This window comes from Brachyistius frenatus, unplaced genomic scaffold (assembly GCF_029030835.1).
Source record: "Brachyistius frenatus isolate BFR_SWC_R1_liver_20210118 unplaced genomic scaffold, ASM2903083v1 Contig_166, whole genome shotgun sequence".
Lineage (NCBI taxonomy): Eukaryota > Metazoa > Chordata > Actinopteri > Embiotocidae > Brachyistius > Brachyistius frenatus.
This window is the reverse complement of record NW_027210765.1, coordinates 597,188-623,358: the sequence shown is the minus strand read 5'-3', so window position 1 is coordinate 623,358 and position 26,171 is coordinate 597,188. Positions and strand designations below refer to the sequence as shown.

Genomic DNA, 26,171 nt, shown 5'->3' with positions numbered 1-26,171 from the left:
GAAAAAAAAAAAAAAAAAAGCGAGTAGAGCCGAGCTGAGCCAACATCAGCAGTAAAAAAGACAATTAATTTAAATGAAACAGGTTCAAATCAATGTTATGCGAATATGCACAAAATAAATCTCATGTATATCCATCTACAGATATGTAATATGCACGAATGTGAATAATTCATTTTGCTTTGCTTTTAATTAATGTAAATAACCTCATTTTATGAAACAAAACATTAAATAAGAATATGATTTCACTGAAAGTTGACAAAGGAGTAGAGAATTTAAATGTGTTGAAATCAATTTACTCCAAATATATTTCATACAAAAACGTTAGTTTTAGAAAACACAACCAATTAACTTAAAATACAGACACACTCTGGCACCATATAGAACACATTTGCTGGTGTAATACAATGTGTTAATTGCTTATCTACATTGGAATTAATTCACAATTAATAGCGCGCTTTCAGAAATATGCAGCAAAGCTTCAGCTGGAAACTTAGAAAACAATGTAAACAAACTAAATAATAATAAGAAAAACAGCACGTGTTTTTAATGGGAAAGACGGAGCACTGAGAAGTATAGTTTGTGCACAGACAGTGGCAGTCCAACAGAACTGGACAGAATAAGCACACAAGAAAAAAATAAAAAATAAAAAATAAAAAGGTGGAGTGGGGATACGAAAAAGAAAATGAGGAGTACCAAGAAGAAGGTCGAGTAAATTGACTGAAGTATTGTATTGTCCTACATGCATAATAGAAAACTGCTGATGCCACTGATTTGTGCGTGCGCACACACGTGTCCAGGCCTCTCTACATTGAGATTTCCACTTTTATTCTGCACCAACCATAGATGGACCAAAATGGCTTGTGTAGTTGACAGAATATTCACGCAGTGATTTGTCTGTGAAAGAACGGAAAAATTGCTCGCCTACAGTTCGTTCAGTAAAGACACTTAAAAACTTTTCCTGTCTTTCCAATTTAATTTCCCCATAGGCATTGTTTTTCTTCTATCGCTCCTCATCAGAGATATTCCACTTTTCACTGCATGCAGCAGCACGCATGGCTACGATTCCTCTGCCCGCGTGAGGAGACTTGAATGGAAAAGTTGTTTTTTTTTCCATTTCTCGTTTCGGTCTTTACAAGGCGGAGCTGGCAGAAAGCAGGAAGGACAGTTGTGCACCAGGGCAGACATATTTAGACATACTGTACATCATTAGGATGCTAAGTAAGGGGTAATGTAGCGCGAGCTCGTCAGTACTGCAAAATGAGGTCTGACAAGGAAACACCCCAATGTGACGCTGATGATTTCATTACAAGCGAAAGTGTAATTTACAAGCTTCTGCCAAAAAGTAGCCCGGAACGCCTGTCGGGGACTAATGTCTTTCTGGCAAAAGCTGTCCCTCATTAATTAAATTAGAAATTAACCGAATAAATGGACTCCCTGACTGCAGAGTTTAATGTCAAACTGTGGATCACTGCGCTCCACTAACCGCCTCAGAATATGATCAGTAGAGATGTGTCGCTAAAGGCTGCTCCTCGTGCTTTATCTTCCAAAAACAACTTAATCCAGACTGCAACCATACAACATTGAATGTTTATGGGTAGCATATGTGGGTTAAGTGCAGCTACAGATCAGTGGAAACAAAAACAAAGTCACCAAAAATCACACCCAGCCTCCCACAAGCAGTACAAAGTTCTGTCCTTCCTCTCATAAAAGAATCTGCATTAACTGAGGTCATTCGTTATCTTGTGCTGTAACTTGGTTGATTTAAAATTTAAAATTATAGTTTTAGTTTTTTACTAAATATAATATATATGTAATGCGAGTGTCAAAATGCACACAGCCCGTATTTAGCGGCTGTGCCATTTGGACAAACCGTTTAGACTTCCTTAAGCGGTCATTCTGTCGCAGAGATAACAAGCTACAAGACTGAAGAAACCTGTGGTAGGTGTGGGCGTGTGTCACTCAGAAAAGAGTCAGTCAATCGGAGGGGAGGGTTAGTAATATAAACGCACATTAAAGACAGACAAAATAGCATGTCCTTGGTAGAGCTCCAAGAAAAAGCTTAAGAGGAGATGGGAAAACAATATTGAGATGAAATATCGTTTTAGGGATTTGCAAATAAAACACCTGAAAAGTGTGAAATATATTTAGCATTCTAAAAGCTCCTGTATATCTTGCGTCTCGTTTCTGTCTAAACGGGTTGGTCAGACTGGAAATTTCCCAGGTAAAATTTATATTTCACTCGTGGTGTGGCAAAAAGCAAGTTGCGAATTACAACTTAAATAGCTTCTTATCGAACACTTCCTCGGTTACTGTCCTTGAACTCACAACATCCAAGCACTACCTCTCCTCTGCAACCTGTGTAGTTTTACCAACAAGAATTCAAACAAATATTTGTAAAACAAAAAAAACAACAACAAAAAAAGATGATTTTCACCCCACTCTCAAACTGGCTGATGACTGGAGAACACTGCAGCTTCCCATGAAACAAACAGCTACTTATACTTTTAACAATGGCTCCATTTCTTCAGTGAATCAGTATTCACGACGTGAGCAAAGTGGAACGGCCTCATTCCAATGTGACCGTTATTGATGCTCTTAACTACACCTGTGTTTTTCCTGATGTCACATTACAATCAGACATGTGGTTTGTCGATTGCAGCACTAACCCATTCGCTCTTTAATGTGTTATTATTTTATCTATCGTTTGATCGTGTTTTGAGCCGTTGTACCTTTCCATTCCCGGAGTTGTTTTATGGGTAATTCAGTGAAGGTTTTCCAAATGATCTCATCTTTGTTTGCTGTCTGCCGTGTGTCAAATGTTTGGATGGTCTCATCATTGAAGTGTTTTCATTGCTAGTTTTGATCTCTCCGGTGTAAATTAACTGCATCTATGTTTCTGTTGTCATCATTTCCTCCAACACTTTAACATCCTGCAGCTTTTCACAAACAATTGAATATTTGAGGGGTTTTTTTAGAAGTATAATCAAAATCAAAATGAGCTGCTTCAGTCACTTGGCACCTGTACCAGGCACTGCTGTGACTATTTATTATTCATAAGCACTTACTTTTGTCTTGTGTTATTATTATACATTGTGAGACACACACACACACACACACGGAGCCAAATGCTGGCTTTCTGCTCTCTCCCACCATTTTCTCCTGCATCCTCCAATACATCCTTCCAACCTTCCATTGGCTCTAATTTCAGAAAATCACAGTTGGCTTGAGTTTCCCCCCCAGCTGGCGGAAACAATCAATACCTCTTCACTTTTGTCTTCCCCTCACTTCCTCTCGTCTCGATCCCTGCAACATCTGAACACCTCACTTGGTTTCTGTATGAGTCAACTTTTTTAAAGTCTTCCTCCTCCTTTCTCTTTATACGCTTTCACCCTGCACCCTATTTTTTTGCTTTGTTTGCCTCCAATCTCCTTCGATACCTCTTTTCCTACCATCCCTCCATCTTTGTTTCCTCTGTAGACCGTCTCAGATCACCGACTTTCCTGTGTGGGAGATTCTATTCTCAACGGGCTTTACGTGTTCATCCTAACACACAGACACACTTCTATTCATAATGAGCAATAACAAAAGGCATTGTCTGTTTCTGTGTGTTAAATGTACAAACGCATGCAGAGCACACAGACGTGAAGAGTCTGCTGGTATGCAGAGATACGAGCCACGGGTGCTGAAAATAGCACCCATCCAATGACGAGGGACAATGTCACCCTGACATGCAAGATCCCTGCACTATTTCATGCATCTGACATTACACACACCACAGCAGAATCTGTCTTAGGTCTCTGCACACAATGCACACCGTCCTCACACGTGGACGTGGACTAAACTACAAGGAAAAGGAGGAAAGCAGAGAGTTTTAAAGAAAAGAGAAGAACTATTTACTACTTATTTTTGATTATAATAAAACCATTTAGTGTTAGCTTTTGGCTACAGCTTCCATTTTCCACATTGAATTGTTTTTTATTTTCTGTTGTGCTTCTGCAGTGAGCATCCATCAGACCACTTGTCAGTCAGATACTGTGGGTGGTACTTTGACTTTATTTTCCAGAGGCTTTCGGAGACACTTTCCATCGATATTTTTAAAGAAAAATAGCTCCCAGACACGGGGTGTTTACAGCAGCTCTCGTGAGGGGTTACACATTGAATGGCTGGCTTACAACAACAGAAAGGATCAAAAATAGGTTTATTCATATGTAAATTGAAGCTAAATACTGGCACTGATCTTACAATTCAATTCATTTTAATCTAATTTGATTATGGGAGATAGACAATAAATATGAGCTCACTTATTGAACTTAAACGTCTTTTCTTCCCACATGCATAAAGCTTCCAAATGTTGATAATCTTTGTTTATCTTTAAATGTAATCTTCATTTATGTGGGAATAAATTGGATTGTTCACACTGCAGTGCCCTAGTTATGTAATTATGAACACAAAACATTTACTGCTAATGAACTGGTTCCCAACGGGAGAATTCGAGGCCCCATGGAGGGTGACGAGGTCATAGGATGAATAGCAGAAAAATTATATTCTTTATCTATTCAGGCCTCTAAAAACTTTGGAAATGCATGAACCCACTTTGGTTAAATTGCATACAAACATACGCAAACACTGACCAGTACAAACATATTCACTGAGAAAGGCTCTGAAGGACAGGTTATCTGGAAATGTTCAGAATTGAAAGTGGATATATTTAATCATCATGACTGATCATAGAATTTCTGTCTTTGATACACCAAGATTGTTCATTTTTGTATATTCTTCAGCAATGTTGACCTTCTAATATTAATTGTGAGAGTGCAGAGGAAACAAAGGTTGAAAGAGAACAAATAAGTTTAGCAACAAAGTGGAAAGAACCAAATTTGTTTAGATCCTAACGAGTATTTAACGTCAAAGAGAGAGACAGAACAAAGACCAAAAAAAGCACAGCAGTAAAAGAAAGATGAACAACAAAGAAGAAGTTGAGACAAATGGAGAAAGATAGAAAAACATAACAAAACTTAAATAAACGAGTGAAAATAAACAAGATGGAAACTGACTGATGTATGAGCTCACTGGGAAAAAGAGCTGGATATTTTCATCTACCCCATTTCCAAATGCTTCTTTGCCTGATTGAATATCTAAGTATGCTTTCAGGGCAAATCATACTGGAGGTTTGGAAGTCAAAAAATAGAGAGACAGAGTGTGTGTGTGTGCATGTGTGTGTGTAATATTTACAGTACACTGACCACCTCCAGAGACAGAGTGTCAATCGGAGGTCCTCCTGTGTATGTGCGTGTCTACGGGGGACATGATTCGTCTGAGCGAGAGCGTGTCGTCTCTTCGCTCACCGTCGCCATGGTGATTGACAGCAGAACTAATTCCATGTTTAACACCCTCAGTGGATTGACAGACACGTGTGTGTGTGTGTGTGTGTGTACACACAAACAGAGCTTTACAGAAGGACACGGAGGGAGAGGCCTGACAAAACAAAACACACAAGACGACACGGCAGAAGGCCCCAGCGGGCGCTCCTCGTCCACACCGCGGCCATTTCTGACTCTTAGCCCGAACATCTCACTGTAAACTCTATATTGTAGTGACATCCTGCATTCGTTCGGCTAAACCTATATTTATACAGAAAACAGTGTTATAGCATGTAATCTTCACATTTACAGCATTTCACCATTATATTGTTATATCATTTCGCAAAGCAAGGCACATATGGCACTTTATCCACGCTAGAAGTGTGAACTGTCTTTTACTGTGCCTATTGTCCTGTTAGATATTTTTGTAGTCTTTCACTCTTTGCTTTGTACACTTGTTATGTTGTTATGCCCAAAATGCAAAATTCTATCACTTGCCCAAAAAAGATGTCCCAATAAAGGGTACAATAAAGTATATTGATTGCATCACAGGTAAGTGTATGTAGGTCTGTGTAATCTTAGTTGATGTTTTATCATGTAGTTTTGAAGCACCATGTTCCTGAAGGAACCGTGTCTTATTGTGTACTAGCTGCAGTAGCTGAGTGTAGTTGACATGAAAATAAGGCCCCTCATTCAGATGGTAGCAAAGACAAATTCACTCAGAAGAAGCATTTCATGTCACAGACACAAAAGTTCCTCTCGAAAACTCAGACACACGAGGTGCTATTATTTAAGGATGACAGGCTGCAGACACTTTCATACCAAACATTCAAGACACACAGAGGAGAAGGAGGAGGTAGAACTGGGAATCCTTCTGTCTCTTAAATGAATGTGCCTCCTACAAACAAACAACTCCATGTATTTTTAGAGCTTCAGTGTTGTTGGAAAGCACATATGTACGATATACAAAGTTGTAGATATGCATTAAAAAAAATTGTCACAGAAGTCAGTGATGCTTTAAGTTACCACTATCTACAGTGCATCCGGACAGTATTCACAGCGCTTCACTTTTTCCACATTTTGTGATGTTAGTTATTCCAAAATGGATTAAATTCATTTTTTTTCCTCAAAATCGCAATCAGGAAACAATTGCAAATATAGTACAATGTCCTGCTGTTGCAAATACCCATTAAAGCAACAAATGTGCATTAATTTGTGACTGAAATTTCACATTATACTTCACACTACACATATTTGTGACCCAATTTTGAATGATTCTCATCCCCAGCGGGTTTGGGGATGAAAGCTGCACGTTAGAGTAGGGAAGATGAAAACAACTGAATCTTTTTGTGGGATTTTCTTTCAGAAGAAAAATATAGAACAACATGAGTTACTCGAAAGTATTTTTCAAAAACAAAATCTCTAATTCAAACCGTTTAAGTTTGATTGCATAGTACATATATACGGGACTCTGTTTCACATAAAAATATGCACTTGTGTTCTGGTGCTGAGTTGTGAACATATTTGTGACTCTGAGTAGTAGTTCTCTCCGGTTACAAAGGAAAAACAAGTAGGCAAACAAACAAATTACTGAACACACTTATTCCCCCCCCCCCCTTTTCTCCAATACTATCCACAAATGATGCTCCTCTTCAAATCTTTGCCTCCTGATCTCCTTCTCTAACTCGCACTTAAAACACAGCAGAAAATTCTACTCTTCCACTCAAATAAAGTTAATATTTGCTCATTTCTGCCAAGAAAAAAAAAAAAATCATCTCCCATCTTTCCACTAAGAGAAAAAAGCACAGTAACAAAACTGAGTGGGTGAGGCTGCATCATGCACAGAGTAAAATGCAACAAAGTCTTAATCGTCGACACTGCGCATCCACACAAGTGCCAGACCTGAATTCCTAATTACAGCTGCACAAAATATCTGACCATAACCATGTCTCCTCCCCGTCTTAAACCGATAAATACACCATGAAACAAAAACGGCAGACGGCAAGGTCTCGCTGGCATTAAAGTCACTGACAAATGTACACCTACTTGTGTTTTCCCTCATACACACCGTGACAAATGTTTAGCTAATTAGACGGATACTTTTGTCGCCCGCAGACATCCAAGTTGAGCTTGGCGTGCATACTAAAATGAGATCATTTAGCTTCCAATCATTCCAGGAACTGTTAACTGCTTCTCATTTTGATGTTACATGTCCTCTGCGAGACACATTTTGTCCTTCACACCTACGGTCTCATTCACTAAGATCTCAAATTAAGGCTACTAAATTGTGTGTGTATTACACTCAGATGTCCTGAGGGCAAGCGTACAGTTTCGAAAGAGTCGAGATAATCTGCAACTTTTTGATTCCAAGGGGAGACTTTTAAGAGAGAATATTACAAACAATTGATTGTAAAAATAAGAAACCATGCTCTCAAACTGAAAGAGCATGCTCTTGACTTATGGCAGTGATACAGCCCCATACGAGTGCTCGTGAACCTTATGAAGCTACCTGTGAGTTCCACGGGACACGACATTCAGGACCTGTGACAGCACACCTGAATAACAGGACTGGGTGGGATATCCAAGCAGCGATACGTTGGAATGACCCAGAGACAGGAAAATATCACAAGACATTTTTTAGTTGTTGGTGTTTCGTGGCTCCTCCTTGTTGTTGGCTGTCAATCATTCGATTCATTCAATATCTCAGAAATGCCATCGCTGGACAGACGAGATGTCTAAATAACCTTTGCCTCTGACACAAAAAATTTTCCATAGGTATAAAACCACATTCTCTGCGTATTCTTTCGTTTCCTGCGTCTCCGTCTCACCACAATAAGAGCAACCGTCTCTCCAGATTTGCGCACCTGATCAATACGTGCCTTTCAGTCCTACTAAAATACACAACAATCACTTCTCCTATTTTCTACTTTCAGGTTTAGTAAATGTCATTGTGGGTACTAAATGTATCTATTTGCATTTCCCCTCCCAGTATGGACAATGTGTGTTAAATTGCACATTTGAAAGACGTAATCCTCACTGCATGTCGTCAGTAGATCAGCTTGGACATGGTTTTGAGGGTGGTGTGAAGTTTGCATGTGATTTTACAGATGCAGACTTTTAGTAAATCAGCCCCCTACAGCGTTAATGCACTGGTGTGCCTGGGAGCAAGTTCACACTGACGAATCAAGTGAACCACATTTATTCTACCAGCTTGAAATGCTTTACCATCACTGATCACACACTTGCATTTTCTCATTTGCTTGTACTCCTTCACAGCGGCTACCCCTGCCAAGCCCCTAATATGATAGAGAGGCCTGAAAACAGAGCCGAGCCCGGCTGCCAAACTGCAACATGAAGATAGCTCAAAGATTCACTGGGAAAAAGCCAAAAGTGAGCAAGAAACTGTGCAGCACAATACAGAAAAAAGTATGTAACATGACAAAAGGCAGGTTCAGTTGTATTAATATATCTGGACACAAACAGAGAAACATATCTTCACAGTAAAGGTCACCACAAGAACCAGCCAAGTTAAAAAAAAAAAAATAAAAAAAAATAAACTTAGGAACTGTTGCCATTATTAAGCAACATTATGGCAAAGCCCACCAAAATCTTCTCTCAAACATCCCCGCAGTTAAAATTGGAGTGAAATTTATTTCCTATACAGAACTTGAAACATTACGAACCTGTCAACACTTCGATGGCACAGTGAGATACTGGAAAAGTTCAACGATATTGAACCATTTCTTTCCTTGCTCCATAATTCTACAGAGGTGGCGGAGCTCTTTTGTAGTTTCACTTGTTATTCAGTAACAGTTACACTAAATCAGTTTGAAGCAGTCCATGTTTGCACCATGGTAGAAAGTGATAAAGGGATTGGAGCAAAGGGAAAAGGAGAAAATATACTAACTTTCTAAAAGGGCAATGTTCCAAATAAAAAAAGTAATATGAAAAGAAACCAGACAAGCTTCCCCCTTGCAGAAAGAAGCCGCAGCGCCAGCCGAAGGCTTTATGGCAATGAATGACTCTGGACCGTTTTCACACTTCAGTTTTACAAGGGGCAAACACTCCTCTGAAAGAACGAAGGAGAGGACATCCAGTATTGAGCCCTTCCTGCTCAGTCATCCAGCAAAACCAAATGGGAACTAATCTGTTGTCAAACAACAGTAAACATCTCACACATGATTTATGCACAGCCGATCAGCAACAAGTACACCACTTTGTCTTCGCTTGTTATTGACATAAATGTCTTGTGGCAGTCAGTGCAACTTTGTAAGTGCGAGAGCACAAAAAGATGTGTCAAGTGTAATGTGCAGTGTCTGAGCCTTGTTATTTCATGTCTACCCCCTTATATATCACAGGATTGTGGAGCATAGGTGTAGAAAACGACATCCCATTTGTTTCCACATGTTTGATACTTACAAACAACACAACAACCTGTTGATGGTTGAGAAAGGAGGAAGACGCGTGCATATTCAACCTCACTTCCGGTCATCAAAAGCAGCTCTGTTGACTGTATTCAAACTTTATCAACCCACTGAAGATTGAAAATTACCCAAGACAGCAGCTGCAGATCAACACGGATATTAAAGAGGCCAAAATTAGCACATGGAGCAGATCAATGAGTGAGCAAGCAAGGACGCAGCCAATCAGGAGACCAATCATTTAAATATCACACTGCTATCATGACATGCATCATTCATCAAACCAATCAGGACGGACTGAGATTTTGCGCGTGTTGGTTAAATGAAATGTCAGCCACCGTCCTCCCACTGAAAGACAACAAAGCATCAACATGGCAGCCAGACAATCAGAGATGAAAAGATAAAAAAAAAAATTCCAAACGAGTCAACAAAATCATCCGTTTCAGCAGCAGATAACAAATAACAGCACAGTGGGCCTTTTGACAACATCTCTTATGTGAGATCTGGCTTCCTTTCCACTCTGAGCTCAAATCCTTTTCTTTTTTTTTCCCTCTGACAGAGCAACTTCCTGTAGCCGTCACTGTTGCCAGGCAACTTTGTTCTCTAGTACACTCTATCAGGAAATGTTGTGGCCTGCAGTGAGTTCAGACAGCGTTGCTTCTCTGAGAGACTCAGATGGAGGCTGCTGATAATGCGATACGTACAGATGGCGAGATGAAGGGGGACAAAGCAGACAGCGCCATTAAGACCACATAAGAGCCGAGAAACAGCAGGTGTGTGAAGGAGTAGGAGAACCCCCTCCTGATTTCTTCTATTTTTGTGTGTCACGTTCTAAAATCTGTCAGAAAAGCAAGCTAAATTTAACAACAAAGGCACCAGAGAAAACACAGTGAAGGTTTGAAATAAGTCGTTCTGTTTACTGAAGAAAAAAACCAATGTGAAAGAGTAACTTCTGTTACAAAACAGTTACATTTGACTTCAACTCAGACTCATGATCTGATGTTCTTCTTCAGGATTTTCTGGTAGCGAGAAGACTTGAATGTTTCCCTCAATTATGACAAGTTGCCCTGAAGCCACAAAGCATCCTCACAAAACGAATCTACCTCTGCCATGTTTGACCACACGTATCACCTTCTTTTTGTGGATCTCTGTGTTTGGTCTACGTCAGATGTAACATCTCACAAACAGGTTGGGTCATCAGGGTGGGTTGTGGCAAAATTCAGCGGTTTCTTAATCTCCTTTTAAATTAACAGTGTTTGTTAGTCTCACTGTTGTCCCAGGGATGACTTTCAGATAAGGATTGATGAACACTCAAATTTATTAAGGAAGATCTGAGAACGGTCTGCAGTTCCTTGGGCGTTTTATTTAGATCTTTTGAGACTTCCTGGATGATTTGTCACTGTAGTCTTGGATCAATCTGGAAGGTCAGACACTTTAGGGAAACTTTACTATTGTAAGTCTTCTCCATCTGTAGATAATGTCGCTCAACGTGGGTCTGTGTCACAAAGTTTGTAATCCTTTTTCCAACTCTTTTATCATCAGGGAAAGCACAGGTGTATTCATAATGGCTCAGTTCCATTATAAGTGTCCCATTAAGCCATGACAGTGAACCAACATCCACAAAAGCAGGACCTCCCCTAAGTGGGATGCAGCCATCATTAATACGCTGTGCTTACACTTCACAGACCAGACAGAATGTCTGCCGTGAGAAAGCGCTGTGTTCTCTGCCATTAGATGTCGGTGAGCTGCTGATTACAATGATACAGACTGAAATAACACTGAAAATTGAACTCATTAAGGTGTCTGAGTGCTACCTTTCAGGGCAGGACTGAAAGACTTTGAATGTCTCATCAAGAATAGCAAAGGAGAGAAAAGTGAAAGGGAGAAAAAGCACATGCAATGTGTAAAGTGTGTGGGGAAAAAACATGGCTATGTGCAGCACATGTGCTGCTCAGGTGTACCATTGTCTGAGATTTTCTGTTCTAGAAGGACCATATAAAAATGAATAATAAGTGTTGCTTTGCATCATCTCTTGCTTTTATACTCATAAATGCACAGGTTGTGACAAACACACACGTACGTACGTACAAACACACACACGCACACCAAAACACATTAATCATCCCAAAATAAGTAGCAAAGTTCATCCTCTGCGCTGCTTAGGGAGCATGTTTCAATACCTGCGGTGAGAGCTGGGCTCAGCTCTGAAGTGGAAGCCTTCACTGTGGGGACTGACTCAGTAAAATGCAGGCACACATAGCAGGGAAATGGAGGGAGATGGATGGAGGGAGAGAGATGGAGGGAGGGAGAGAGATGGAGGGAGGGAGAGAAGGGTCTGGAACTAGAAAAATGAAAGATGAAGCCGGGAGAAAGTGAGACCCCTGGTGATACTGTGCAAATGCTGCAGGTTTGATCCCTCAGCTGTGTGAGACTTCATGTACATGTTTGTACTACCATATTTTCCATTTACTATACTTGTGAGGGCTTATCCAGTGACTGCTTTTACTGTCAGGGTAGAGCGAAAACCACAACATTTACACATTCCTGTAATTTAAAGAGGATACTCTCTCACTCTTTTGTTCGAATGTGGAAATACCATCCGGTAGAAAAACATTACCATGAAATGATTCTTAAAGTACAGATTTTATACTTAAAGTAAGAACATTTCCAGCTGTACTTTCATCAAATGTGAAATTGGTTTTCATCTCCTCATCCAGCTCATGTCATGAGAGCAAATAAGAAAATTGCTGCAAATCAAGCTGTTCTTTTAATGTTGATAAAAACTAGAGAGATCACTATTTATATTTTCACTGTCAGTACTATTATCACTCATATGGCTATCATCCTTTTATGACTGTTTACATGTATATTTATGATAATCTTTCTTTTCCTCACTTGATGTGCCAGTGATAGCTTCCGCTCTCTGCCATATTTTTCTGAGCATGGAACATGCTGCCGTCCTGTGCCAGACTCAAATCATCTGTTGCTAATCATCACTCGTCAGCAGTAAGTATGTTTGCATTCATACTTGTAATCAGTACTTTAATATGTAAAAAACAGGGATTTTTCTTTCGTCTCTATGTTGCACAGCCTTGACAAGCAGAAATGGACTTTTTTTTTTTTTTTTTTAAACTGATATATGCAATTATGCCAAACCGGTGCCTACTGTATGTGAACTAAACACTGAAATCTGACTGCAAGTAGCGTTTGACACTGAAATCATTTACTTAAACTCGAGGTGTATAGACCAAAGAGAGTTCTTCTCCTGCATGCAATCTCAACAGTAAGTGATCTCACACAGACAGCCTGGTAATGGACCTCAAATGCGTCCTTGTGCTCGAGTCAGTTGATGTCCCTCTCAAGAACAGTAAATGGATATGTGCCTGAGCATTCATGGTGTACTGTTGTCGGTACCCGTCATCAGCATGCCTTCATTTAAAGAGCAGCATCACTCTTGTTTCCAATGATAATATGCGCAGTGAAGTCATGGACTCGAGCTCGCCTCTGCTGCTCTTAAGCACACACAAGGAGATGCGGTTTGTGACTCTGAGCAGACGAGCTGCGTGATATGATCATTGCAGAAAAGAAAGCAAGGTCACATCACGAGTCTCACATCAACTTTCTATCTCTCTCCCTGTCTTACATAACCATCACTATCACCAAGGTCATTTCTATAGCAAATCACCATCCTTGGTTCACTCCTCCCTCCCCTCTCCTATTCATTCCTCAACTGGGCCATTACCTGAAAAGGCCATTTCTTGAAATCTCCTCTGAGAGATGAGGCTTGACTTCTAAGTGATGCTGTCACAGTTGAGCCAACTTGTCGGCAACGCTGAAGCCAGAAAAATTATTTTAAAAGGCTAAATACAAGGTGAACTCTCCCTTTGTCGGGAATGTTTTTTTCCTTTTTTGCCAGAGCAGAATGCACAATTGGTAACAATGATCATAAAATTGTCATCAACAAACGCACTCAAAAACTGTTCAAACACTCATTTCCAGAATTGCAGTCACTGTCTGCACTGTTGACATCTATTCCCAGCCACTTCACAAATTACATTTTCATTTCCACAGTTTGGCAAAGCAATAATGCTCCCCTCATTTGAATCGCAGGTAGATAGCACATTAAAATTCCTGGGGAGAATCTAGTTGTTTTGCAGACCAATTATAGATGGAAGAATGAAGAGCACTGGGAATTTGCTCAGACTTACGAAAATACAACCCAGGGCTCGAGAGTCGTCGCCAGGAAAGCCGTTTCAGTTTCAGTACGCCATTTCTGGTCCAGTCTGCCAACTTTTCTTAACAAGTGGTTCAAACTCCAAAACGGCAAATTCAACATGCTGACACCCACTACGACAACGTTGAGGAAATACTGCTTCCTCCTGAATAAGCTGCTTTAACAGTAGGCTACAGTCACATGAATATTTTAAATTATTTTAATACAAACCTATTAATTTTGTCCGCTCAGTGATTAAAAAATGATTAAGTAGGGTTTTCTGTCATAATTCCTTCTTTCCATTTATTCGGCCACATTTCCCCTCATGTAATGATACGGTCTGGTTAACCTGAGTTTTGGGGTAAAGACAAACTAAAGAAAACTAGGAGGACGGGAGAGCAGAGGTCACAAGAGGTTTGTGGCTGGTTGTTAGTGGCTTTCACACCAAACACAGAACAGTACCTGTCTGGCGAGGGTGACAGCATCGGCGTGAAGTCGGTCTCTGAGATGGGGGTCCAGCTGGAAGGCGGGCGCGATCTCCACAACCTTCAGCACAACAACAGATTTCAGTCATACTGACAATGTCAGGGTAGCAACAGTTGCATAATTTAACTTCATGATCGACACATTACATACAAGGCTGAGTTGCTGATTGGTTGTAATAATTCATCAAGACACTTGTGGTGCAATCTAAAAACACTAAATTGCAGCACTCGGTTCCGTTTCATTTAACCCGACATTAAGCCTGAAAATGTGCCTCTCCAAACTCACTTGGATATTAGCGCTGCTTTTGACACACTAGATATTCAACTGATTTTATTAATGTACCCCTGATGTTTCATTTAAAACTCAAACAGTGTTTAAAGATAGAGTAGTTATTAATTCTGGAAAGTCATGCTATGCTACCTTGAATCTATTTCATGTCACTGATGATAGATTATTTAAGGGATCTTTAGAAATAAAGTTAGGAGAATGGCCACTGTATTCTCCAACATACAACTTGATCATTGTAGAACATGATCTATTAGGTTGACCTCTTCTGAAAGCCATTTGGTGCTAGGCGGGTAATGTGCAGAAGATTTATTTTCATGGTGAAACTGGTGTTGAGTGAGTGTGGACCCAACAATAAAGCTGTGAGCAGTAAAACCAAAACAATGAGCTAAAAGATGCTAAAACGCTACATCGGGCTGCAGGGGACCACAAAGTTAGCAGCTACAGTTATTGTGTACTACAAGTGGCTCTTTTCCCATAATGCAGCCATTTGATTCATTGTTTATATAAAAGGGTGCTCCTTGAATTTTATTACTCCGCAAATTTCGCAACTGAAACCGACAGTACCACTTCACCTATTAATGTTTACTCAATGCTATACTTTGTTTGATACTTCAACTTTAGTAAAATAAATAATTTGTAGTTACAATCAGCCTTCTATTTAATCTGGCTGTGGCTGCTGGGTGGGTGGGGTTCAATGTGTTTGAAGCTGATCTGCTTCGTTCCACTATGTCCAACAAGTCACCCAATCCAAGAAAAATACCAGAAATCAGCTCAAAACAACATGACCCGTGTCCAATTGAACTCAGTTAAAAAAAATGTAATCAAATCTTATCCCCTTCTAGTATGAATAGCAATTCCACGACATAGAGAAAACTAAAAATATCCCATCAGCGCTCCACCACCCCAAATCTATTTCAACGAGCGGCTATTCTTGTTTCGGAGATTCAAAGAGATCTTAGATTAAGGGCGTAGGCAGATTAAGTCTCGCAGAATCAAAGACCTGCAGCTCTGGCATGAACAGAGCCACTAATATGATTATCATCTATAATTTGATTAAAGGGAGAGGAAGAAAAGTGATGAAAACACATGATTAAAACTGCTCTGAGGTCACAATATGTAATGAAATATTACACGATAATCAGCTTCCTCGGATGAAAACATTGTTACATTGAGTGACGATAAGATGACAATTTCTATTCTCTCTTTCATGTCATAACACAATTTGGTTATTTTGACAAGCAGGTGCTGCTGTAGGACCTCATTTCGTTTCAGTAACAGCACCAGGAATCTGGGAGAAAATGCTCTGCCTAATGACTGAGAATCAATTCAAACACTCAGAGAAACTGATATGTTTGATCCAAGTTGATTTAGAGGAGGATTATGTAGTTACTGCAGTTGCTGCTAAGACTCTCATTCACACGCCATTAGCTGTGGCCAATTTGTATTGGAATAATGTCGTTTTACCTCGTGCAGCTCCGAGCACTCTGATGCTCAGGGCCACCTGCGCTTAATAACCATTGTTATAATCAGAACCGTAATCACCTTATTTATTATTGTATTGCTATTAATTGGCCCGTTTGCCTAAATTGATGAGAAATAAAACACTTGGGTCATCTGAATATTCAGCACACAGCAGTGCTTGCAGGTGTGATTCCTGCGAATGACCATTGTTTCATGTCTGCCCAACATTACCATCCACTTCATGCTAATCTGGGTAAAGCACAAGAAATGCCATTAAGATAATCTTAAATACATTACGTTGGCCTGGATGACTTTGAAAATGAGGACTTCACCTTTTGGTGTCTCCGCTGAATGGAGCAGTCTCTCTCGTAGAGGTGGATGACATTACCATATTTATCGCCTGAGGAAAGACAAAGAGAAGTAGGTGAGGAAATGACAGCGGGAGAAACAAAAAGAATTAGATGATGAGCAGGAGGATGAAGAGGACTGGCTGAATAGTGAAGTTGTATTCAAGTACAGGAGAATAGACAGAGACTTTCTTTGTCCCCGGGGGTCAGTGTCCAGTAATAGATGATTTAGAGCAACCGAACACAGCCGGTGTCAAAATTCTGAGTAACCTTTTTCACACCTGGCATTAATATCTGTCCCGGGTGATCGGATCGCAAGTGGTCAGCTAAAAGTACAGGTGTGAACACTGTGCTGGGTTCCAAATGACGTACTTCCTGTAGTACCCTAACAAATAGTGCTCTGCCATGTTATAGGACTCTTACTTGTATAGAGCAGGAATTTTGACAGAGTAGTGTTGTTTCAATCCGTACAATGCTGTTCTGCACTCACAGCAAATGACCTCATCACGTGAACACATCACCCGCCAAAATATCTGCAGTTTAAATTATTTTACAATACAATGGCATATTGTAACTTTCCAGCTCACCTCCAACACTTCTATCAGTGTATGGGGTGCTTGCTCAGCTATGTCTAGTGAAGAAGGAATCCAGTATATGCTCAAAGTGCAGACCCACTTTCTGGAAGTGTCGGAGTTGGATATCAGTGTTTGCAGAGTTACATTCACTATAATAAGAAATGATAGCTGGAGAATCCTCAGCTGGCCAATAAATCTCTTTCACTCTCATTGTTCATCTGTCTCTCTTCCTCCCACAGAGCTGCTACCGAGTTCAAGGATCTCTGTGCAGTTTGCTTTCTTAATGAAACCCGGTCAATTCACAAACATAAAACGGAGAAATAGTTGGCAAGGCGAACGCAAAGGAAGTGGTAGAGTGCACTTACCAAGGATCTGCACTTCAATGTGTCTTGGCTTTTCAATAAATTTCTCAACAAACAGGGCTCCGTTCCCAAACGCCGTCAGCGCTTCAGAGTAGGCCCGCTGGTAATTCTCTTCCAGTTCCTGACAAACACACAAGGAAAATCCATACATGTTAGAGTTGCTGCAACCATTCAAGAGGCAAGAGAGCCACAGCAAAGAATCTGAAGGCTTTCAAAGAGTTTTGCTGCTGTACATACTTCTTCTCCAAGTCTTGTAATCTATGAATTATGCATGTTTTATTTAGTAAACTCTTATTTTCTGTTATTTATTTCTTCTTCCCTTCCCTGTCATTCACATGTGACATTTTCTTCTTGTTTTCTGCATTTCTTTTGACACAAATGTCTACATGCCTGGAGGGAGCAAGATGCTGCACAAGATCTCTGGGAGATCATGACCCTGCATGTTGAAGGTCAGGACTCAATCTGTGTTTGTCAGTCTGTGACATGTTGCCAAGCCCATCTATTCTTCTCTCCTGGAAAAAGACTGAGTCACGACCATGGCCCCTTCCCCTGAGCCTCAGGAAAGAAAACTGGAGCCCATTCTCAGCTGTCATCTTAAAGCCTTGAGAAATTATGCTCTCTGCGGAAAACCTAGCAGGTTTTTGGGGCAACTGCAGACCACATCAGCACGTCCAAAAAGGGCTCACACTTTTGTGAAAGCGGCAGCTCAGAAATCAGTGCAAGCAGGCACCTATGAATTTGACAGAAATCCACCAACTGTGTGAAAATCTCTAACATTGTCTGTTCTACATCTGGTCAAATTACATGAATCACACCAATAAGGAGCCAATCGTAAGATTTATCATGATCAGGGTTCACCAATTGGCATGTGTTTCACACACGGGGGAATCACCCTTCAATTACACAAGGATCACATGATTATGTTCCACAAATCCAGTAATTTTAAGACAGGAAGAACCCTCGAACAGAGCTCTGCTTTGATAGTTCAGTTCTTACCTACAGCATCACAACCTATATTATCATTGTACATTGTAAGAAAAAAAGGACTTCTGTTGCTGCGTTATCTTCCACATACCAGAACTAAAGAAATAACTGGATCTCAAACATCTCATCGAGGACGTGATTTGTTATTTGTTAACTGGGGGTTTGGCCCAATGGGAGCACTTGTCAATACAAGGCACAGATAGGCCATTGACATTTCAGAGCCATAGAATTCTACCTGTATAAACCTCTGCCAGATAAAGGATCAATGAGTCAGGCAGACTAGACAAACATATTCAACTAAACTGCCACTCTGACCTAAACTTCAAAAGGAACATAAAGACAAAAGGAAAATCAGCTTACTACTAACCTAAAAACACTGCAAGAATTTAAGAATTTCTGCCAAAACAAGACAGAGAAAAACTTGTTGACTGGACTATTGTAATGGTGCCTTAGTTAAGAAAAAAAAGAAAGAAAGAAAAAGAATCAACCACAGCCGCCAGAATTCAGCTGCCAGAGTCTCTCCTATTATCAAGAAAGCAGAGCACATTACACAACTCCTTAAATCGCTGCAATGGCTTCCTGTGAGTCAAAGGATAGGTTTTAAAATCCTATTACTCATCTATAAAGCATTAAATGGTCTTGGGCCTAAAAACATCTTTGATTCACTTGTACATTCAGAAGCAACCAGACCTCTCAGGTCACGTGGGACAGGTTTACTCAGTGCTCCCAGAATCAAAACCAAGCAAGTGAGGCAGCTTTTAGCTTCTATGCTCCCATCCTCGGGATTTGACTTTTAATTGTAATTTAAATTTGTCATTCTCTACAGCCTTTTAGATTGTGTCGAATGCTAATGTGTAAATAGACTTGCCTTGTTTCTCTCTGCCAGCAGGGGCTAGAGAGGTAGGTTAACAAGGGGGACGCACTTTGATCAGTTTGCTGATGAGGGAAATGGGGAAATGCCACCTTCTAGTCTTAGCTTGTAAAAAACATAATTGTAACCAATATCCTACAACAGAAAAAGATGAAAAACTACCGTGACAAATAAGGTTAAAAATAAAAAAAGTCTACTGACATTTATACTGATGTAGAACTTACACTGAATTATACATGTTAAGAAAGGGAATTCAAAGTCACAGACCTTGGAAAGTTGTCAAATCATTTTTGCACCTGTAGTTCTGTAAATGACAGAAGACTTTTGAAAGACTAAAAGTTCGGAGGATTCCATTTGTACTCCCCCCACATCACTTCAGTCTGTCTGTCAGCTCTGGCCACTGGAGCTTTGATGCGTGCCGTTCTCCTTTTTTCCTTTCTACACTTTCTGAAAGCACATCACGTCAAATTTTGAGGGAAAGAAAAAGTCCTACAATCTGGTTACGCATCTCGTTCTACAATATGTTGAGAGTTCGCCTCACTCTGTTAATTCAGCATATAAATGACCAACAAGCTGGCCTTAATGGAATTATAAATCAACCTCCGCGTTGTTGCTTGGGGCCCCAATAGTACGGAGAAATCTCTTTACAATTTACCTCACATCTTATCTGCTGAAGCTGCTGCGGCCCCAGTGACTCAACTGAATAACTAGAAATGTCAACAGCTAATTAATTAGACTGGGGTACAACTCAGAAAAGGTCAAACTTTCCAATGGATTGCGGACCTGTGAGGCTCAATGACTACAGTACAACACAACACTGCCATTTCATGTGTAGATCAGTGAGTAAGGCTTGAAACTGCTGTGGTCATTTGGTCACCAAGTAATTTCAAATGTGATGTGTTTCTCTGGGTTCAGTGAACATGATGTGCAGTGGAGCTGCCCTGACAATAAAATGACAACAAGAGAAAGAAAGTAGAGCTGGTAATCAATTAGTCAACTAATAGAAAATCCACCTGCAACTACTTTTTAAGCAAAACATTCTGTGGTTCCAGGGAAGCAATAACTTCTGAGTAAGTGACGTTGCTTCGATCAACATCAGCGTCTTCGCTGAACATCGCTTTGACCACAAGTGCACGTGCATCAGCAATTTCACCATGAACCTGATACTTAAGCAGAGAGGCTACATCAAATTTTGTGTCCGATTTTTGGGCAACAGAAAGAAGGTGCAGGGGGCAAAATCCGGCGTGAAATTTGTGCGGTGAGCATGCGTGTTGTCATATAGGAAACCCAATGTGCCATTGTGGCACAGCTCAGGAAGTTTGCACTGAAGGTTTTCCCTCGCACACCTCCGAAATGTCACACTTGAACTCCGTGTTGACAGTCTGACCCTGAGGGACAAATTCACAGTGCACAAACCCGTGAATGTTAAAGAAAACCCAGCTGGTTGCTCCGGACATGCAGCTCCTTCTTTGGCCTTGGAGAGTAACGTTCTGCCCCTCTTCAAATGCCACTCAAACCACATCACCCAGCTCATTGCTTTATTGCTGTAGACTTTGAGGCATTTCAAGTGTTTTCAGAGCTTTAAACGCATTTTGATGTGCTCTCTGCTTAAATCCATGGTGAAATCATAAATGCGCACGTGCCAGTGGTCACAAAAATACATGCTACACAGGTGCTGATGTTGATCAAGCAATGCAAACTTGGAATACTTAGTCACAAAGGTTATTGCTTCCCCCTGCAACTTACTACTGCTGCGCTTCATTCGTGAACAACAGGAACAGTCTCTGAACATTTTGATCCACCCTCAATTATTTCAATAAATACAGTTTGACATGGTCTAATTTGTGAGGCAAAAGTAAGGAGGAGGGGCTGTGGTCCCTCTTAGGGGAAGCAACCACACACTCCCCTCCAGTGCCCCGATACTGCAGCAAGCAAAGCTGCCGCCAGGCCCACGCTGAAATAAACAGGGGTGACACCTTGCCACTTCCTGGTGTGACAGTTTTCCCTTTGAGACACATCATTTGAATTGAATCATCCACTAAAGGACTTCTCAGAGGATCCCGTTAGTTTTATTTCACCATTAATAATTTCCATCATTTTGTAATGAAAAAAGAAAAGAAAAAAAAAACAATTACCCTGCCGTTGAACCATGGAAACTTCAACTGTATTAGTGGCCCTGCCTGGCCCAGCTTCCAATAACAATCAATTAAGGTAAATAGTGTTTTCCTTCAGGAGGTTAAAATACAACTATTCCGAATTTTCTACAAGCATTTCCCAAAACAGCCCTTACACTGTTGAGCGTCCATGTTGAAAAGCGTAATGAACATAACTTGGCTGTGCGTTTAACTGTCTGTAACTAACACACAACATCACTGAATACAGATGAAATAAACAACAGAAGCATAATATATGCAGACTATTACCACACTTATTCAATTATGAATGACCAATTATATTGCTGAATATGTAAAAGCTAATAGACAGTCTGTTTATACTTTTCTGGACTTTATACTGTGACTGTCGAAGTGTGAAGATGAAGTACAATAATATGAGAAAAGTGATCTTGTTTGAGGTTACTCAGTCATAAAAATGTCACCAGTCTTTTTTAGCCAAGACAAAAGCCCACATACACACACAGTAAAGCTAACAAGATAAAGATAAAGATCTGGAAAATGAAATCTTAAAATGAAAAAGTGCCATGTTGACCAGACAACAAAAAATGAATTGTTTATTACACTCCAGAGGCATTGCTGTCTGGGTGAGGGCGGCCTTTAAATGGCTGAGGAAGATGTTGACAGTCACTGCATGACCAATATCAAAGTATTAATGATATTCCTTTAAAAAAAAAAAAAAAAAAAGAAGAATTTCCCATCTAAAGCTTCCCACCTCTTTTAATATATACATACAGACCAATAGATTTTTTTTCATGTGGGTATTTTACAATTTAAAAGGTGGCACATGATGGAAACATGACATATGTATGGTGCACAAAAGATGATTTTATGATCACCTTCACATTGAGATGACTTTTGGAAAAGAACACCGTGGACAGTTACAATATGGAAAGACGTTTTCTAATTACGCTCAACTGATGGAAAAAAAAAAAAAAGTGTGTCAGATAAACACCAAAATCATTCAGGCTTCACTAAGTGACAGAGGCAATTTCAGAACACGCAGCCTAAAACACACAGAGTGACTGGCAGCCGGAGAGATAAATGACCAGGTTGTAATTTACAAGCAATTTCACCTTGATTCAACACAAACTGAAAATTAATGAATATGAAAACCAAAATTTGTCATGAGGCCGGCCAGTCAACGGGGTGGGTTTGTTTTCTCTTTGCCGGACAAGACGTTCGTCGTCAGAGCAAGCGGTTAAATTACACCTGGTAGAAGCGCTCACCTCGTACTCTTTGACCACCCTCATGCCGCGACCGCCTCCTCCGTAGGCTGCTTTGAAGATGATTGGGAAGCCGTATGTTTGGGCGAACACCTTCGCCTCGTGCATGCTGGCGATGGGGGAATCTGTTCCTGGGACCACCGGTACACCTACACAGTGGGAGTTAGTGAGAAATATGTGACTTTAATGTACTTGTACTTATGAAAGGGAGAGTGCATGATATACTCATAAATGAGACCATCAAAAGGTTGGCAGCCAGTACTACAGACAACAAGGAACAAGTACCAGGGCAAACGTTGTCTAAACTTTAATTACAGTAACTAATAACACCACAAGTGTCTGATACATATTAGCAATCTTTTGGCATTTTATCACAGTAAATAATAAACTACAAGTATTTAATGGTTATAAAAGTAATAACTAAACATACTTTAGTACTGTAACGATATTTAAATCAGGATTCTTCCCTCTGAAACGACTTTTCTACGGTCTCTTCAGTACCTGCACTGATGGCCAGGGAGCGAGCCTCCACCTTATCTCCCATCTTGCGGACCGTTTCTGGGGATGGTCCAATAAACCTCACCCCAGCATCCAAACAGGCCTGGGCGAAGTCGGACCGCTCAGAGAGGAAGCCGTAGCCGGGGTGGATGGCATCCACTTTGTTGTCCTAGGAAGTGAGAGAAAGATGGACGGAGAAAGAAAAAAAAAAAGCACTTACCTAAACCCATTTTTACAAATTTGGGCTAAAATACTTTCAAGTGGAGCCCACGGAAAGTTAATTTAGTCCAGCTAAGCAACAAGAGCTCTGTTAAACAGGGAGCCACTGCGGGGCCCCAGTTAATACTTGGCTGATTGTTAGTGAGAAAATCCAAGAGTGATGACACACACTAACCGGCCTGCTTTAGCACACACTGTCCTGTGGCCACTGCAGACGATTTATGCGTCACTTACAGCGAAGGGATTGTGAGCTAATGACGTATTTTATTCTCATTCTATCTTAGCTACGATCGCCCTAATCATCATCTGCTCGATGGACATCAGTAGGAGACTCGGTGAACAGACCAGCACACTTAATTTGAGGGTCAGGGGGAAGGTACCCCCCCCTCCCCACACACACACACAGGGTAGCAGACAGATACAGTAGCTGCCGAGTCTGACAGATAGAGCCATCTCTGGATCAGTATTTGCCATCTGCTCTCGGATACAAGGCAGACTATAATTATGGGCTGTCCCGTTGTTAAGGGAGCTGTTACTGGCAGACCAGAGGAGGTATTGAGCCACACACACACACACACACACACACACACACACACACACACACACACACACACACACACACACACACACACGAGCAGGTACGATCAAATGCACAGAGACACAGACAGTAGATGAAGGTTCACACACAGACTAACACAACACCCCAGGGTGCACACACTTTCATAGAAGCGAGATCATACACTCGCACACGCATCCAACATAGCTATAAAAACACAGAAAGTACTGGGACAGAAACGGATGGTTATTTTGTTCACGCAGTAAAGAGAGACACAGTGGGAACAAGAGGTAAATATACTCTGAATTTAAAATAGTGAGAAGAGGAGAGAAAACACACACACACACAAACACTTCTCTCTAGCATGGGGTGGCTGGGCTCCCAGATAGGCAGACGGATTTTGAGAAATGAGTTGGATGGCAAAGGCTCCCTGACTTGGCTGGCTGACCACGTGCCCAAGTGGAGAATTATAAATCGTGGGAGATTGATCAGAAAAAATGATAGTGATCAACTGGCAGTGCATTCTGGAGGGAGGACAGAAAGGAAAGGAGGTAACAAGGAGCAGATTTGTTCCACACAGTGATAAGTGGCAGAGGGAAGAGAAGGAATATGGAGGATGAGGAAGGAAGGGAGGACAGAGGCGGGAAACAGAAAGATGACCAAGAGGTGTTTGAGGGAAGTAAGGCTTCTTTTTTCAAAATCCACATTTAGGGTGAACAGAGAGGACTAAAAGGGATTTGTCTGTCCTGTACTAATGACAGCAAAGGACAAAACGAGACCAACTTCAGGAAGGAAGCAGGACTTTTATAAAAGTTTAATAGTCAGATGAACCGCCTGAGAATATTTTTTTCAGCTACTGAAAACTCTTACACAAAAGATCAGGAAAACACCAGTGCACATCATTTTTTTTCTTTCTCTACCGGTTAAATAAATGAGATGCAACAGTATTCCATGAACTTCACAAGTGTTGCTAGAGATATGTTTTTCCTCTGAACACAGCCAGACTAGCCTCACCTTTAATTACCAGGCACAGCCATGTTACTCAAAGCAAAGTAGCAAAATGTTGAACTTTTCCTTTAAATGATGAATTAATTGTCCTTACAACTCAACTAACTCCACACAAAAAGTAGCCGGGTGCTTATTTCAGAGCACCACTTTTGTAACAGTATATTCAAGATTCTGCCAATAAGACAACACAGCAATTTTCATGACATGTTATGTTGTCTGGAGAGGAGCCAGGGCTCTAGATTTTTATTACTGAAACGCAGCGTTGACATTTCAATGTGCATGAAGTCTGCGAATACCTGAAATAGTTTTTTTCATTTCTGTTAGATGAGATTTAAAGGTGCACCACAGAAATGCAGTATTAAACTTGTATAAAGTTCAGGCACCAGCAAGACCGATTTAAAAAATAATATATATTTTTCCGTCCCCTAATATCAGTAGACTTTCAAAGGTGCTGCACGTCAAGAAGATTCCTCATCTCTGTCCACAACCCTGAGTTTGTGATGTTTGGTTTCTAATAAAGAAAACTGCAGTCTTAAAAGCTCAAGCAGAGGAAGTCCTAATGGTTCATCAAAGGCCAACTTAAAGCTCCTTTCATAAGCAGAGTACTACATTACTGACCGTGACAAGTTGGAACCAGTTTCCTGTTAAAGTGTTATTCTTTACTAGCAAGTTTACTTTTTTTATACGGAGAATTTAGTGGTGAATGTGCTTACCTTGGCGACTTTGATGATGTCTGGAATGTGCAGGTACGCCGCTACAGGTGGCAGACCTTTCCCTATCAGGTAAGCCTCATCTGCCTTCTGCCTGCGAAGACAAGAGTAAAAGATTTCCATTAGCAAGATGGACGAAAGCCAGAAAATTCAGACGAAACAATCAGATGTGCACACACTATTACTGCTTTACTCGCATTTACAAGCTTAGCATTGACTAGAGAGGAGTACTCAAGTCAAATTAAGCACATGATAATTATCTAAATCACTATTGCAACCAGCCATTTTCAGTCTCATGTTATACTGCAAATGGAGAGGGGAAGATTGAAATAAGGGGAAGGTGGCGTAGAGGCAAAAGAATAAAGGAGGAGAGGCATCTTAAAAAACAAAAACATTAAAGAGTTAAAGTGTAATA

The 26,171-nt window shown here is 40.6% G+C and overlaps 1 protein-coding gene across 1 annotated transcript in view; it reads right to left on the bottom strand.

Moving 5' to 3' along the window:
- pcxb (pyruvate carboxylase b) overlaps positions 1–26,171 on the bottom strand; it is a 285,890-nt gene that overhangs the window by 240,482 nt on the left and 19,237 nt on the right. Inside the window, exons 4-9 of the mRNA XM_069717004.1 lie at positions 25,760–25,850; positions 23,267–23,432; positions 22,769–22,914; positions 17,517–17,634; positions 16,562–16,629; positions 14,457–14,540 (exon numbers count right to left, since the gene is read on the bottom strand). Coding sequence (XP_069573105.1) covers positions 14,457–14,540; positions 16,562–16,629; positions 17,517–17,634; positions 22,769–22,914; positions 23,267–23,432; positions 25,760–25,850 — 673 coding nt within the window. The remainder of the gene's footprint in view (positions 1–14,456; positions 14,541–16,561; positions 16,630–17,516; positions 17,635–22,768; positions 22,915–23,266; positions 23,433–25,759; positions 25,851–26,171) is intronic.